This window comes from Rhipicephalus microplus, chromosome 4 (genome assembly GCF_043290135.1).
Source record: "Rhipicephalus microplus isolate Deutch F79 chromosome 4, USDA_Rmic, whole genome shotgun sequence".
Lineage (NCBI taxonomy): Eukaryota > Metazoa > Arthropoda > Arachnida > Ixodida > Ixodidae > Rhipicephalus > Rhipicephalus microplus.
The window spans coordinates 10,463,910-10,480,884 of NC_134703.1; the positions used below are offsets into that span (position 1 = coordinate 10,463,910).

Consider the following 16,975-nt stretch of genomic DNA (forward strand, 5'->3'; position numbering starts at 1 on the left):
AAATACAGATTCGTGGTTCTACCTTCGTTGTCAGCTTGAGCGTTCTCCGTCAGTGTTCTCGAGACCTGATCATTGGCATGGACTTTCTGAGGGAGCACAGTGCTATCATCGACATTCGACAACGCCTCGTCACGTTCTCGACAAAAAGCGCCACACCAGAGCATAATCGCAGCCATGATCGAGTATGTCTGCGGGTAATTGACGATGCTGTCACGATACCACCGCGCTCAAGTGTTATTGTTCAAGTGGCGTGTAACAAATCAGCACACAGTGAAATGGTGGCGGAGAGCAATCGATCCCTACTCTTTTCCCAAGGTCTCTGCGTAGCACGAAGCCTAGTAGACCTACAGGCTGGCCACTGCGAGGTACTTGTTACGAACTTCAGCTACAAGCGCCGACACTTTTTCCCTGGTACTGTCATCGCCTATGCCTACCCAGTAACCAATGTGACGGAGTGTTTTGCTTCCGAGGCAACCGATAATGCCGAAGCACCTCTCCGGGGCGTCGATATAAATCCAACGCTTTCCGACGAAAACAAACGAAGGCTTAATGACCTGTTGATAGAATTCCACGCCTGTTTTGCACGTTCATCAAGAATCCGTCAAACATCGATTACCAACCACTGTATTACCACCTATGGTGACGCGCACCCTATACGGCAACAGCCTTATCGCGTTTCACCAACCGAGCGACGCGCTATTCAAAAGCAAGTGAAGGAAATGCTTCAAGACGGTGTAATACAGCCATCAAGCAGCCCTCGGTCATCGCCAGTGGTGCTTGTAAAGAAGAAGGATGGTACACTTCGCTTTTGTGTCGATTATAGGAAGCTGAATAACGTCACAAAGAAAGACGTGTACCCGTTGCCTCGAGTGGACGATTCTCTTGACAGGCTGAGGCGAGCAAAGTACTTTTCCTCAATTGACCTCAAAAGTGGTCATTGGCAAATTAAAGTCGATGAACGTGACCGCGAAAAAACGGCTTTTGTAACTCCTGACAGCCTGTATGAATTCCGAGTGCTCCCGTTCGGCCTCTGTTCCGCTCCGGCCACATTCTAACGAATGATGGATACCGTTCTCGCTGACCTCAAGTGGAAAAGTTGCCTTGTCTATCTAGATGATGTCGTTGTCTTTTCAGAAACGTTTGACGAGCACCTTCGTTGCCTTCGGAGTGTTTTTGAAGCCATACGATCCGCTGACCTTACCCTCAAGCCTGAGAAGTGCAATTTCGGCTACAATGAAATGAAGTTCTTGGGTCACGTTGTGAGCGCTGCAGGTGTTCGGCCCGATCCCGAGAAGACTGCCGCTGTGGCCGCTTTTCCAGCTCCGACAAAAAAAGTCTTCGGCAATTTCTAGGGCTCTGCGCCTACTATCGCCGCTTTATTGGAAACTTCTCTAAGGTTGCAGAGCCTCTCATTAGACTTACGCGTGACGACACCCCATTTCAGTGGACTGACGAACAAGCGACTGCCTTTGCGGAACTGCAACATCGATTGTCATCCCCTCCTGTACTCGTTCATTTCGATGAGGACGCTGACACAGAGGTGCCCACTGACGCAAGCAACATTGGTCTCGGAGCTATCCTGGTGCAAACACAAGATGGGATCGAACATGTGATTGCCTACGCGAGCCGCACTCTATCACGTGCCGAAACCAACTATTCAACGTCAGAGAAGGAATGTCTCGCAGTAATATGGGCGATTACAAATTTCAGGCCTTATCTCTATGGGCGCCCATTCAAAGTTGTGACTGATCACCACGCTTTATGTTGGTTGGTTAACCTCCGAGACCCCTCTGGGCGATTAGCACGGTGGAGTCTGCCACTTCAGGAGTTCAATGTCACCATCGTATACAAGTCGGGTAGAAAGCATGAAGACGCCGACACGCTATCACGGGCACCTCTGGAATCCGACCATACAGCTGTAGAAGACGACAGCGCCTTCCTGGGTACTCTCAGTGGCGCCGACCTCCTCAGTAAGCAACGAGCGGACCCCGAGTTAAGGCCCATCATCGATCATTTAGAAGGCAGCACCGCGTCTGTTCCTCGTCCACTTTCCCGTATGTTGCTGTCATTTTGCTTACGACACGGCATATTATACAAGAAAAACACCGGTGTTGGCAGCAGATCTTATCTTCTAGTCGTCCCTCAAGACCTTCGTGATGACATCCTATTAGCCTGCCACTATGAGCTGACATCCGGCCATCTGGGATACTCCCGGACGCTCAACCGGGTCCGACAGCTATATTTCTGGCCAAAACTCGCAGCTTGTGTCAAACACTACGTGAAAGGATGCCACGAATGTCAGCGTCGCAAGTCACCACCTGTAAAGCCTGCAGGCCTCTTACAACCCATCGATCCACCGCGTACGCCGTTTGACCAAGTTGGGATGGACCTCCTTGGACCGTTTCCTTTGTCTCACTCCGGAAACAAGTGGATCGTCGTCACAACTGATTGCGTTACGCTGAAACGAAGCCATTGCCACGCGGTACAGCATTTGAAGTCGCCCAGTTTTTCATGCACCACATTGTGCTTCGTCACGGTGCCCCGTCATTCATAATCACTGACCGACGGACAGCGTTTATGGCAAAACTGTTGGACGACATCTTCAAGCTCAGTTACACGAACCACCGCAAGACAACCGCATACCACCCCTAGAGTAACGGCTTAACAGAAAGGCTGAACAAAACGCTGGCGGACATGATTTCTATGTATGTGGATGTGCAGCATAAAACATGGGACAAAATCCTGCCATACGTAACGTTTGCGTACAACACCGCAACCCAGGAAACGACAAGGTTCGCACCATTCCGCCTCGTTTACGGTCGAGACGTGCAAACCATGCTAGACGCTGTGATTCCTTGTGACATCGACCAGGAAGAGCTACTAACTCCTGATGTCGACGATTACATTCAGCGTGCAGAGGAAGCACGTCAATTAGCTCGCGTGCACTTAAGATCGCAGCAATGTGAAGACGCCCGAAGGTACAATATCCACCATCGACAAGTCTCCTATAAACCTGGCGACCAAGTGTGGGTTTGGACTCTTGTTAGACGGCGAGGTCTCAGCGAAAAACTCCTGAGCAAATACTTCGGACCCTACAAAGTACTACGGCAGTTGAACGAGGTCAATTACGAAGTTATTCCAGACGGAGGCTCGGCAACGACCCAACGCCACTCACCACGAACAGAGATTGTGCATGTCGTCCGCCTAAAACCTTATATTACACGGTGATACTCGCCTTATTGTGCCCGGGCAGCAAACATTTCCTTTTTTTTTTTTGACATTGTCTGTTAGGTCTCGAACGAACTGTGAACTCAGTTAATGGTTTTTTCTCTTATGACCAACCTCAGACAATATTTTTTTGCACCTGCATATGCCCTGTGCACTATAGGTACCGTTTCTCTCTCTCTTTTTTTTTTTTATCGGCCCTGCCGGCCCCTTGTGTATGAGCATCGAGTCGATGCTCTAATGGGAGGGGGAATAATGCCACCTAGAGTTGTGAGCCGGCAAGCCCTAGCGAGCCAAAAAGGGCAAAAGAACGAAGAAGAAGTGTGGTTAGCGCCTCGTTTTGAAGATACACGCTCGTGTCTTTCTGCCCCGCTGTTCCTGTCTTGTCTCTATGACTCTTGGTGCGTGACAATATTAAGGGGGGGCGCGGCAAGTAAAGTGCCGATTTTGGTCAAAATATGCGATTTTCTGATTTATTTTTTTTCGTAATCTTCAGACCTTCAACTTCCTTGTTCTAAAATATTACAGCGAAACGTGCGCTACAAATCCCGCAAATAGTGTTTTTGCCGAGGCTAGTCGCCGAAAAGTGCGAAAAAAAAGCCCCTGAAACGGTGTTGCTCACGCCGCACAAACGCGCCAAGTTGTTGACCGTGGGCCGCCATTTTGGTAGCTTTGGAAAGAGGAGAAAGCCGGCTTCCCGATGGTCGCGGTCTCGTATTTCGCTGAGTGAAAATAAAAGCGCGAGGAGCAAGTAAAAAAACGAAAACGAAGAACGGCAATTGGCTGCGCGGGTCACGTGGTAGCAGGCGCGACCTCTTACTGGTCAAAGCTGCGCCGCGCACCTTGGCAACCTTGGAAGCGCGAGCGCATCTGCGGCCGCCGAGTCGAGAATCATCCGGCGTGCGCTTCGTTTTTTGCCAGTTGGCTGTTTTTGTGATAGTTCGCGTGCTTTTTTTACCAAGCTTTGTTTACATCGGTGGTCTCTTCTGAGTGCTTGCTCATACTGCGGTGCTATGTTGTCGCAAAAAAGTTCCGGAGCGTCCACAAGTACGGCAAGCGTCGGAAAGCTTGGAACAAAGGGCAGACGACTGCGGCTGCCGTCCCAGTCGCAGTTCCGGACGGAGCATGCTCTTCAAGCGTCACGGAGCCTCTACTCAGACCCTTCGCTGATTGTTGTGAGGCCGAGAGTGTGGAAGGTGCCACATCGTCGTATGTCAGACCGCCGGATGCCGTCGACCGTGATGGACGCTCTCGCGAACCCGATTGCGGTGGCACCGCGTCGGCAGCCGTTGCAACTCCGGGCGTGCGCGCGTCGAACATTCTATCGCGAGTTTCGGCCCAGATTCCGAGCAGTGAAGAAATCGCGCAGCGGGCGCAGACAAGGCGGGATGTTTTGGATGCCGTAGCATCGAAATCCGCTTCAAAGCGGAAGCTCGAGCTTCTGAACGAAGGCTGCGACGAAAATGACGGCGGTAAGGACTCCACATTCTTCATTGTAAATAAGAAGATGCTGAACGGTCTGCTTTCGTCAGTAAAGTGCAACAAGTGCGACGAAGGGTCGATACGCCTCGAGACTACGCACTGCCTTGGACTCGCGGCGAGGATGGAACTTTTTTGTGACAATTGTGGCATAGTGAACAGTGCGTGGTCGTCCCCGAGGTGCTCCGGGCAACAAAAAACGAACCCCTTTGAGGTAAACGTGCGTGCTTTGAGGGCTGTGCAGTCAGTTGGCAGAAAACAATCTGCCATAAATGACATTTTTTCTGCGATGGACATTTCGCATCGAGCACTGCACCACAAGTCCTACCAGAGACTGCAAAGGAAGTACAGCCACCCTGCCACCACATCAGCTGCCACCCGCATTGAAGCAGAAAGTGCACAGAAGGTGCATGACATTTACAAGGACCTAGGAGGAGTGCCAGGCAACATTGACGTCATTTACGACGGCACGTGGATGACGAGGGGGCACAGAAGTCATATTGGCGTGGGCTGTGTAATCGAGCTGTACACAGGCTTGGTCTTGGACCACTGTGTCCTGTCCAACTACTGCCAAGGCTGTGCTGTTGGTCCCAAGCCTGGTGACGACAACTATGAGGAGTGGCTTGAGAAACACAAGCCACAGTGCCAAAAGAACACCGATGCTAATGCAGGCCAAATGGAAGTAGAAGCAGCGAGAATCATGTTTGAAAGATCGTTTACCAAGTACAAGCTTCGATACATCAATGTGCTCTGCGACGGTGACAGCCGTACGTACCTTGCCCTCACGCAAGACAAGGTGTATGGCTACATGTTGATTAAGAAACAGGAGTGTGTGAACCATGTGAAAAAAAGAATGGGCACTTCCTGGCGCAACCTTCTTGATGAGCACAAATCCAAAGGCCGAGGACTGAGCATGGGTGTCAAAGGCCGGCTGACGCAGGGCCTTATAAAGAAGTTGACGAATTATTATGGCTGGGCCATTAAGAGCCACCCCAACGATGTTCCTGGCATGGAGAGGGCCATCATGGCCACTTATTACCATGTAACATCCACAGACCAGGATCCACACCACGACCTGTGCCCAAGTGGGACTGACTCGTGGTGCCCGCACAATCAGGCATTGGCCAAGGGAGAGCCGCTGCCGCCTCACAAACATAAACTGCCCCCTCACGTGCGAGTGGCACTGCTGCCAATCTACAAGCACCTCTCGAACAAAGAGCTCCTTGAAAGGTGTGCGCAGGGAAAAACCCAGAACGCTGTGGAGAGTATGAACAGCCTCATTTGGTCACTCCAGTCCAAGAGCCAGTTCGCCTCCCTTCGAAGTGTGGAAAGTGCAGTTGCAGATGCAGTCTGCCGTTTCAATGGTGGCTGCAAGAGTGCGCTGCAAGAGATCACTGCTCAACTGGGCTTCAATCCAGGAGACTGCTCTTTGCGGCGAGCAGCCGAAAAGGATGCCAAAAGGGTGAAGAGGGCTCAAAAGACGCATTGTTCCACGACAAAGAAGCGCAAAACTGGGTTGCGCTCTACAGAGGCCAAGGCCACAGCATCTCAGGATTACTGCCCAGGAGGATTCTGAGTGTTTTAGGCATGTTGTGAACTTCCAAACAAGAGTGAACTTTCAAAGTCAGTTTTCTCAACTCTTGATTTTCGCCTATGTGCCTTCGCTAGAACATCTGTCATTTTTTAACAAAGACTGATAGAGTCGTTCCGTTTTTTGCACTAGGCTCAGGAGGCCTTTAGCAGTGCAATAAAGCTTTATCTCTCTTCTTACTCATCATTTAAAATTTTTAGAACACATTTTATAATTACTGCGATGTGTGCGCAAAACAACATCCATGTTTTGGAAATTTTATTTATGGTTACAAGAACTAGAAAAATCAACTAATAGCTTCTTTGCACAAGTTGATGCTTTGGGAACATAATAATATGAAAAAATAATTTCATTTAGCAATAATTATCTCTTTAAGTGCGAAGAGCATTAATTAGTATAATTATGCTTGTAACTCAAAAAGTACAAGAGGTATTTGAAAACGGTTTTCATATTTGGAATCCTCACAATCATCCACATACACACACCAAATTTCATCACAAACAGTACATTAATAAAAAAATTAGTTTTACTTGCCACGTCCCCCCTTAAACGGTGCTAATGAGCTACTGCAAATAGTTTTCAAACAAAGAAAGCGAGGGTTGTGTTACAATATTGTTGGGGAGGTCATTTATTTTATTTATTGATACATTATACATTATAATATTTATTGGTTCGTGATTCGATTGCAATGTCTTAAATATAGGTGCGCACCCGTGAAATCGGATAATTGTCGTCTTTCAGCGCGTCAAATTCTGAGTGTGATTCGACATAGTTTTTGTGTAATGTGCATAATCGAGGCCGTATGGTAGTCGGCGAATTTCCGCGATGGTAGTTCAATTTTTTAGACCCCCCCCCCCTTCTTTCGCATTCATTTCATTGGCAACGCGTGTCTTTGGACGTTAACTTTTATTAACATTCAGAAATTTAAATGTTAGCAAGCAAACATCGCATGTTTCGATTCTCGCACATGCGAAGCTGCATGCCCAACACGTTTCGCACAAGTGCGGCCTTTGAAAAGGTTGTTTTGGTTATAGTGGGGTACCGCTTATGGTGCGGATATTCACAACTCCCGCGGCTTATGTTATAAGCGGTCTATACTGTAAATGAGTCACAGCTTAGAAGATGGCATTTCAGCATTGCCCTTAGTCACGATATAAATGTCACAATCACTGAGGTCAATGAGGATGTAGTGAACACTGAGGGCACAAAGAATGATGAATGGGTGCAACCAAGAGAAAATAAACACAAATGATACACGACGACAGGATTTAGCACTGACAGTTGGGGGTGTATTGTTTTCTATATATCCTCCCTTGGTTGCACCGTTTCATAATCATGAACTGTCATCATCTCGTGCGACTGTTATCGCTACGACACAAAGAATATGCCTAGCAAGTGTTGTGATGCCTACCTGATATCGCAGAGGAATTTAGTGCTGTCATTCTCATCTCGACGAATGAGCCACTCTCGTAGAGAAGGATGGGCCAGCATAAGTGAGTCATCATTACGCTGTATGATGAACTGAGCACTGGTCAGTGTTGTCAAACGCTGCTGGAAATCCGCCCACGTCATGGGCTCGTACGTAGCGCTTGCATTCACACTGTGATATAGCTCGTGTGGACGCAGAGGATACAGTGATGCCATGCAAACCTGCAGGAGATTTTGCACCTGCAAGCAGACAAGACAAACACTTATTGAATGTAATGTAAGGTCAACAAAAATGCCCAGACAACAGTGAACATCTTATGCTCGTCTTCAAAAAGTACAAACGTACTCGTTTGCTTGGCAGCATCCTAAAAATGTTTTCAGAACAATGTTTGCGGGATTATCCTTAAAATGTTCTTATGCGGACGTGTTTAAGACAGCAACCCACTTGTCTGTTCATGAATAGAAATTACAAGATTTGTGCAATGAACACCATTTGACTGCAGATGCATTATAAAAAATACATTTAGTAATATCCTGAAAGCATGATTGTCGACGCACATTTTTGCCTTATTTTGAATGAATACATATGACTTTGGCATGCAATGCTTGGTTATTCCGATTGTTTAAAATGTCCTAGTTAGGGGGACAATAACCTTCGCGAAGTTGAAATCCGGTGACATATGTTTAAATTTCTCAGATTTCTGACCGCTGGAAACACTGCGACTCGAGGTTTGGACAAAAAAAAAAAGTCACAGTTTTGCTGAAAAGGCGAAGCAATGAACGCGATAGCAGCAAACTCGAAGGCACGTGCAGAATGGGAAGCAGATCGAAATGTGCCCCATGTTTCTCATGCACAAATCACGCATGAAATGTTCTCACAGGTACACATGAACGCGAATAAGCGCCTCAGTTGTTACTTCGCTGTGTCTGCAAAGCGCACCCTTTTAGCAAACGGAGCCTGAGCAACGATTGCAGTTACCTTTGTGCACTTCCTGACTACAACATAATCATTCCAGTGCAAGCCCAACACAAGCCAAGACATAAGATCCTCCTCACAGGGAGATAAAAGCGCGCAAGAGATCATCTCTCACACATACTTTTGCCCTCTCCGCGGGCCAAAGTACGCGTGAGAGGCGAGAGCCGCCGCTAGAGTTACTGTATATGCTCCCTACGGGAGCAGAGTTGCACATAGGTCCGCCATTATGTTTCATGGCTGTGCAGTGAAGCCACTCCTCACGGACGCAGGTGAAAAATGCGGCGCGATGTTTCGGCGCGGGCGGCGTGCCGCAGACTTATTCGAACGCGCTGAACAAGATTACATGATTACAGCGAGGCGGTATGTTGCTATAGGTAGCGAAACTGGTTGAGGCCCATGTGCTTAGATTTAGGTGCATGTTAATGAATCCCAGGTGGTCAAACTTTCCGGAGCCCTACACTACAGCGTCTTTCTGTAATATATGGTAGTATCGGTAAGTTAAACTCAACAATTAAATGACTGAGGTGAAAATGATTAAAAATCTTAACTCATCCATCATAACGCCGCAACGCGGTTTTCACAACAGACGTACAATGCACAATGTTTCTGCAAAAACAATTTTGTGACCGCCTGGTTCCTTTTAAGACTGCTAGATGGTGGCACTTATCCAGTCTATCGGGGCTCACACGTTTGTGGCTTCCAAGTTCTAGCCATTTTAGCTTTGATAATCCGGCTGAAACAACGTAATCACTATCGGCACTCGCACTTCTGCTTATTTTGACCTGATGCCTGGAGTCTCCGCAATGCGGATATCACGAGGTTCTATGAATTAAGGTGGATTTGTGAAACAGCTCTGTAAACGTAAAGCCTACGTGGCGGGTAGTTTACGTTACGCAGAGGTTTACATTCTGTGAAGACCCGCGCATGCGCACATTCTATCTGGTAACATGGTAATGCAAATCGTACATGTACGAGGTAAAACACCTAATGGCAGTCGCGATGAGGCTGAAATCTGTGCGGGCAGAGAACGCGTGAGCGCTGCGCCACCGTGGACGTTAAGTTGGCTTCGCCGCGTGGAATGGAACATTTGACCTCACTTTGCATCACGTGACAGCGCTCACGGAATAGCGGCGCGAGCGGCGGAAGAAAAAGGTATGTGCAACTCTGCTACCTCAAGGTAGCATATACATTGTCTCTAGCCTCCGCGCGCTCATTGCGCCATCTGGCTGATAATGCTGAAAACACAATAGTATCCCCCCCCCCCTCCCTAGATGCCAGTCAACAGCGGTAAGTAGTAGATACAAATAGCGTGCCGTTTGAACATTGAAAGAGGTACCACTAAGTGGCTCAGTGGTTAACGCCTCGTATTCACGACACGGAGGGCTCACATTCAATTTAGCACGTCAAAGTCATTTTTCTGAATTCTTTCCTTATTGCATTTTAATATATATATATATATGTAGACATATACGGTGCATGACATCGACACCAACGTCCACTTAAACACTGGCGCCGGCGGCGAAGCCCAGCCAGGAGTGTCCATATAATTGCTATCGCGATAAAAAAAAAGTGGACATCTAGTGGCTATAGCAGTCTTCAAACGTGTCTTCCGCTTCCTTTCTGCACTTCAATGGCGGCATGTGGAGAGGCTGCATGTGGGAAGGCGCACCCAGTCAGGAACATTGGCGAGTTCCACCCTGTTTCTTGAAATTGTTGCAGTCATCATTTTGTGTATTAGTGATGGCAAAAAGCAATGAAGGAATATTTCGCCGCGAACAAAAGTGCGGCGTCGATGCGTGTGTTGAACTGTAAGCATAAACAATGACCTCGCACAGTCAGCGTGTAGCTCTCAAAGTCCGACCGAGTCCACAAAAATATAATTTTCTCGGCTCGACACAATATCTACTAGCTGGGCCCTACTTCAAGGTTAAGCGACTCAACACAATGAAAAGGTAGCGCATAGTCCCAGACCTTAGTGGTGATTCTGCCGGTCTTGTTAATGATAATGCACATGTGGTGTTTCAGCGTGTTGCAAATCTAGTAAGTGGTCCGATCAGTGGTGGCTCGTGCAGTGACGACGTGAACTTGTGATGACGAGCCTTTTCGTTGCAGCATAACCGGCGCTTACTCAGCAGTGATGTGCAGATTATGACCGTCTAAGTTGAGGCATCATGTCTCATGATGACAAAATCAGTCTGCCTAAATTCTGGCAAAGATTACAAGCACGAGTGGTAGAATAATGGTGCTCGCATGCCGCTGTCACGACACTGCTGCCAGTTTTACAGAGTCACTCTTATTTCTTGTCACTACCCTCTTCTGCTAAGATACTCTTGCAAACTCCAGGTAGGGCCCTTAACGTCAGAGAACTGGCAGGAGGGAAGTTTCACCATTTTGGGACTGTGGCAAACTGCTGGAATCTACACCTTTGCCTAACGAGCTAAGCCTATGTTTGAATATTGACGGTTTGCCACTAGCCAAAAGTTTGAGGGCAATCTTTGGTCGCATTTGGGATTTCAAAAATTGAGAACCTTTTGTTGCGAGTTTTTTTTTTCAGCTATACCAAACTACAAAATACAAATATGTTTTTGTAGCACTTTCTTGAAAAAATAAATGACTTCTTGCTGGGTGTTTTCTGCTGAATGGTGTGTCAATTACTGTGAAGCTGCACAGCATAGTTTATGATGCATTTGCCAAGACTTTTGTCCCATATATCAGGAGACACACAGGATATTTCATCTGCACAAATTTTGCCATGTACTGCACTATACTACAGACTTTGTAAAACACTGTGGCTCCATGCTGTGCTTGTGAATTATGTACAGTATATATCTCTAACTACTGTCCTCAGAAAAGCTTACTTTCTTTTAGGATCCCTGGAAATGCACTCTGATTATTCTGACGAATGAAGATTATCGAGTGCATCATTCCCCTCATCATTTGAAGGATTTTATTATTGGCTTTGCTGGCCGGGGCATCCGAATAAAGTATTTCAGAAACTCCCAGCAGCTAACTCCATCGAAAATGCAGCCGCCGCAGTTGGACTTGTTTCAGCGGGTAGCACAGCCTCGTACCCTGCATGGGCATTGTCTGCATCGCCACTAGCGCGTTTCTATATTATTAATACACAACCATGCTCTAACGTTATCTTCACATAAAATTAAAATGTAAAATACAGCAATTCAGCGTACAACAAATTCTGGTGGGTAGCATAGTCGGTGTGCAAAATGTCCCAGAAATGTCTTGATGGGTAGCTCACTTGGCACGCAAAATGTCCCAGAAATGTCCTAATGGGTAGCTCAGATGGTACGTAAAATGTCCTGGTGGACCAATTTGAGTATGTTTCAATCCCTTCTAAATCCTGAAATAGTGACAGAAATGCTCGTGTGAACAATTTGTGGATCTTCAAAAAATGTGCTGAGGCCAGACAACAGCATCTTTCTTGGACTCCATCCGGACTAGTTTAGCATGTTGTCGGGACGTTCTAACGTGCTCACGAAAATGTTTTAAAACGCACTGAAGATGTGATTGGCTTGAAAGTAAACATTCGACAGAAGTCTGTCTGGTTGGGTATGAAACTGGGAGATGATTTAGACTTCGAGCGAAAGAAAGAGGAGGCCTCCTTAATTGCTGACCTCAGAAAAAACGGATACGTACCCAAAGAACTTGATTTGAGCCACCACCCGCCGCGCAGAGCAACAGAGGATACGAAAACACCAATCAACCTCAATTGGCAGCCCCCCCGGAACGCGTACCGGTTCCATACATTCAGGGAACCAGCGAGATGTTAGCGCGGATCTTCAGGAAGGAAGGAGTTCGCATCGCGCACATGCCTTCGTGTACACTGCGCCGCCTCCTCCTCCGCCCGAAAGACCAGCCAACAATGGACAGGTGCCCCGGTGTCGTTTACAAAATTCCCTGTGCCAAGTGCCCCTCGTCGTATATCGGCGAGACGAAAAACCTACCGGAACGACTGAAGCAACACGCCAACGATGTGCAGAATTTCTACAAAGAGCGCAGCGCAGTCACCGAACATGCTGAGAAGTTGGATCACAAAATAACTTTTGAAGCAACGGCCATCCTTGAAAGCGAGCCGAACTGGATGAGAAGGTTGTTACTCGAGTCGTCGCACATACAGAGGACAGCCCATAATATAAACCGCTCTTTCGGAACCCTCCCCCAGTGTATTCACACGGACTGCAATCCACGGCAAAACGAGAGAGAGAGGGGGGTTATTAGCCACACCGCGAGTGCTTTGAAGGTGACGCTGCTAGTAGCCTCCACAGTCTCCCCTGAGGAAAGAACCAAGTCAGTTCCGAAACGTCGGGTTTCTTAAAAACTTTTGGTTAAAGTCTAAATCATCTCCCCGCACTGAAGATGTGTTTTTGTTGTCTGGGCTGGTCCACGTTTTGGCTCTTGATTGATTTGTGGGGTTTAACGTCCCAAAACCACTATATGATTATGAGAGACGCCGTAGTGGAGGGCTCCGGAAATTTCGACCACCTGGGGTTCTTTAACGTGCGCCCAAATCTGAGCACACGGGCCTACAACATTTCCGCCTCCATCGGAAATGCAGCCGCCGCAGCCTGGAATCGAACCCGCGATCTGCGTGTCAGCAGCCGAGTACCTTAGCCACTAGACCACCGCGGCGGGGCACGTTTTGGCTCTTATGGAGACTTTTATGGAATCGGTGTTCTCGTGCACTTGACATTATCCTATGCTTTTTTCACATAATGTTATTTTTAAAAGGTCCGTTTATTCTGAAATTGCTAGTTCGTGATATGTGGTGTGGTGAAACGGCATGAGGAGAACTTTTTCCTCGACGAGTTGGTGCACAAGGTTGCTGAACATGTTACTACTTTTGGCACAATGCTTGGAAAGGAACATGAACAACAAGTGTTTACTGGCAGACAGAGGCTGCAAGCCAAGTAAACATGCATGTCAACCAGAAAGTTGCTCGATAAGAAAGGATAACTCGGATCTATATAGCACAACTTATGTGTCACTGACGCAGGCAGACTGCTTTCTTCTATTGTTAATAGCTCCCTGACCATTCGATTCCTACTGTTGCCTGTTATCTTGACTTGTGGGAAACCATGAGCATGACTTAACATGTGCCGGAAGATGCGCACCGTCACTTTTTCCTATTGTACTGGCATTCTCCCACTGTCAGTCATTAATACATTGCCCCCTCTGTCGAATATAAGACCTGCTCCAAGTAAGAGGAATCTCGTAGACGACACCTATGGCAGAACGTCTGAAAAGGTGTCATATGCTTCTTTTGGCACCCTTGTGGCTTAGCACAAAAGATTTCCTGCCAATGGCTGCGCCAATTTATTTGAAGCGGAAAATAAGATGGGGATTTGATAACTTTCAGCCACCTTTTACAGATTATGTCCCATTTAATGCACATATGGCACTACCTGTGGTCTCACACACAGTTGCCCTCTCAAGTGCTCTGCCCGAGAACCGATCTTTAGCTTTTGTAGCAAGGATTCAGTCACTAAATAGAAGACCGTCCGAGGGAAGACCTCCTTTTCAAGGAGTATGCAGGCCACCCTGGATCATGTGCGCACATGACCTGCGCAGAGCAGATTCAAGTCAATGCAGAGCAATTCCAGGTTGGTATGTGGGGCTCAAAGTCAAGAACCCACCATATGATTATGAGAGACGCCGTAGTGGAGGGCTCCGGAAATTTCGACCACCTAGAGTTTTTTTAATGTGCGCCCAAATCTGAGCACATGGGCCTAAAGCAGTTTTGCCTCTATCGAAAATGCAGCCGCCGCAGCCAGGATTCAATATTGTGACCTGCGGCTCAGCAGCCGAGTACCTTAACCACTAGACAACTGTGGTTGGGCCAGAGCAATTCAATACTTTACAGTTTTAAAATATTCAAAGTCGTATAGTAAGAGTGCTTTTTAACTGCGAGGAAAGTAACAGCTACAAGCGTGATCATTTTTCATAGCAATGTTAATATTTAAAACTGCAAAACATTGTCGTTGGGAAGCTCATGGGCAAAAGTTAGTCCTTTCGCATTTGTCCTGAAGGCATCTAAAATAAAGTCTACCAATTTGTGGTAACAAACACGGTACATCTTGTCTAAAACAATAATGTATCTCAACACATTAAAATGATGAGATGAAGTAGAAACATCATGGAATGCCTGGTCAATGTGGGATAAAAAGATGTCACAGAAAATCAATGCTACACTGGACCCAATTCAAGTGCCTTTCCTTAGCAGGTAAATGCCATCTTTCAGCAACGTGATGAAGAACAAGTGCTAATAAAAAATGTCATGTTGCAGAAAGCAAATACTGCATGGTCCCAAACAATTACTTCTTTTAGACCAATTTTAATACAAGCTTTGGAAATGATTAGCTGAGGGCTTTGCACATCTGGCTCCTGATTTCACATTTCTTCAATAGCACTGATTTCTATTGGCAGCAGTATGCAAAGTTTTCTTTTTGCGATATACAGCCGAATCCCAATAATTCGAACTCGAAGGGGCCCGAAAATACGTTCAAAATAAAAGAAGTACGAATAAAAAAAAGCTAAGTAAACGGAGGGCTCTCGATGCAGTGGTGCATGTACATTGAGCTAACACACAAGGGGGAAGTTTCAGAAGACCTACATTTATTCACAAATCACAGGACATCCATCATTATTTAAAGTAATCGGTGAAGCGTGTCTGCACACATTTGCCTTGCAGCGAGTCAATCGATTTCGCACGCAGCTTGCAAAGCATGTCTACTTAAGCTTCAGCATTCTCCTGGCCAGAGAAGTTGCGCGCGGCAATCAATGTCCAGCGCCGACACTCTCTGAAGACGACGACAACGACTGCATCTCCGCTACTTCTCTCTGCGCCAAAGCCGCAGCGCGGACAACACAAGATGAGAAAGGAGGAGCGTCTCCACGCGGAGAGAAGCAGATCGGCATTTGAGAGAGAACCAACACTCCACGGCAGCTTTTTTTTTGCTCTCTTGGAACGCATTGTTGAAAGGAGAAAGGTTACGTGGCAGAGATGGGGAAGAGAGAGCGTGGCACCGGCGCATGAGGGGAAGCTACACTCCGCGACAGCTTTTTTTCTTTTTCCTCTCTCTTTTTGTGCTGGGCAATGGAAGAAGACGGGTCTTTACGCGGCAGGGGCAGAAAATGGAAAAGCGTGGCACAGGCGCATCGCAGATCGGCATTTGAGAGACAGCAAACATTCCACCGCAGCTTTTTCTTTCCTTTTCCTTTCCTTCCTGCCCAGCATTTAGGTGTTGGAGGTGCCGGCGCGGGATCGGGCGGGATGGTGCTGAGAGCATCTTCGGAGCGCGGTATGTGCGAATTAACCGTCGCAAGTGCTTGTGCATTCGAATTACCAGGCGTTTTCACCCAATGAAATACACATAGCTATGACGGGACCTCATCGTGAGTTCGAATTAACCAGAAGTTCGAATTAAGCGTGTTCGAATTGATGAGATTCGACTGTAGTTGCTAACAAATGGATAAACTAAGGAGCTGTAGGAGATCTGTGAAGTGGTAATTTACAGGACTATTATCAGTTAAGCTAATCCTATAGCTGTTGATTATCAAAATTGGTTGAGTCACTAGGTTTTTATATGCACGACAATGTACCTCCCAGATGAATAGAAGACATGTTGTGAAGATGATGAAAGAAAGCGGAAGTGGTTCGACAGTAGATAGGAGAAAGCCAAGCTAGTTGTAAATAATATGATTTCCGTCAGAAAGATGACAGTAAGTGTAATAAAAGTACATCAGTGACATAATAAAGAGCATTTCACACATCTACATCTAGATACATGATTGGTTTTGGTTCCTTAATTCCACTATGTATAGTTGTGTCAACAAATTCTTTGGGTGTTCCTTATGAGAAATCATAGTCTAAAAATCCTATTTGAAACAAGTGTGAACTGTCCATCTCACACACCCTTTCAAATGCTCTGGTTGTTGTGAACTTCAGGTTGAAGTTCAGCAGGTACACTTCACTGAGGCTGACAGGCAGGACTTTATAGCTGCTGCTCTTGACCACCAGGTGACCACGCTCGATGAGGTCCATGGTCAGTTTGGCATATAGGAAGCAACCCCTGCTTAAGTTGGCCAGATGATTGGCAAACCTGGACAAGGAATGCGAGATACAAGTTTCAATATTAGTCGATGAATGCCCCTTTACAGTCAAGAGACAGAAAGTAATCCACAGGCCTCTATTGGTATTACACCTCCAAGGAAGAACTAGTGAATTATTCGTCCTCTTGAAACTCTTGTATCTTGTATAA

At 46.8% G+C, this 16,975-nt stretch overlaps 1 protein-coding gene across 8 annotated transcripts in view; it reads right to left on the reverse strand.

The window, feature by feature from the left end:
* rols (zinc-RING finger and ankyrin repeat domain-containing protein rolling pebbles) overlaps nt 1-16,975 on the reverse strand; it is a 469,239-nt gene that overhangs the window by 51,899 nt on the left and 400,365 nt on the right. For all 8 annotated transcript variants that reach the window (XM_075892151.1, XM_075892148.1, XM_075892147.1 and 5 more), the window contains 2 exons: nt 16,630-16,816; nt 7,707-7,963 (listed from right to left, as the gene is read on the reverse strand). In XM_075892151.1, the coding sequence (XP_075748266.1) occupies nt 7,707-7,963; nt 16,630-16,816 (444 nt within the window). The remainder of the gene's footprint in view (nt 1-7,706; nt 7,964-16,629; nt 16,817-16,975) is intronic.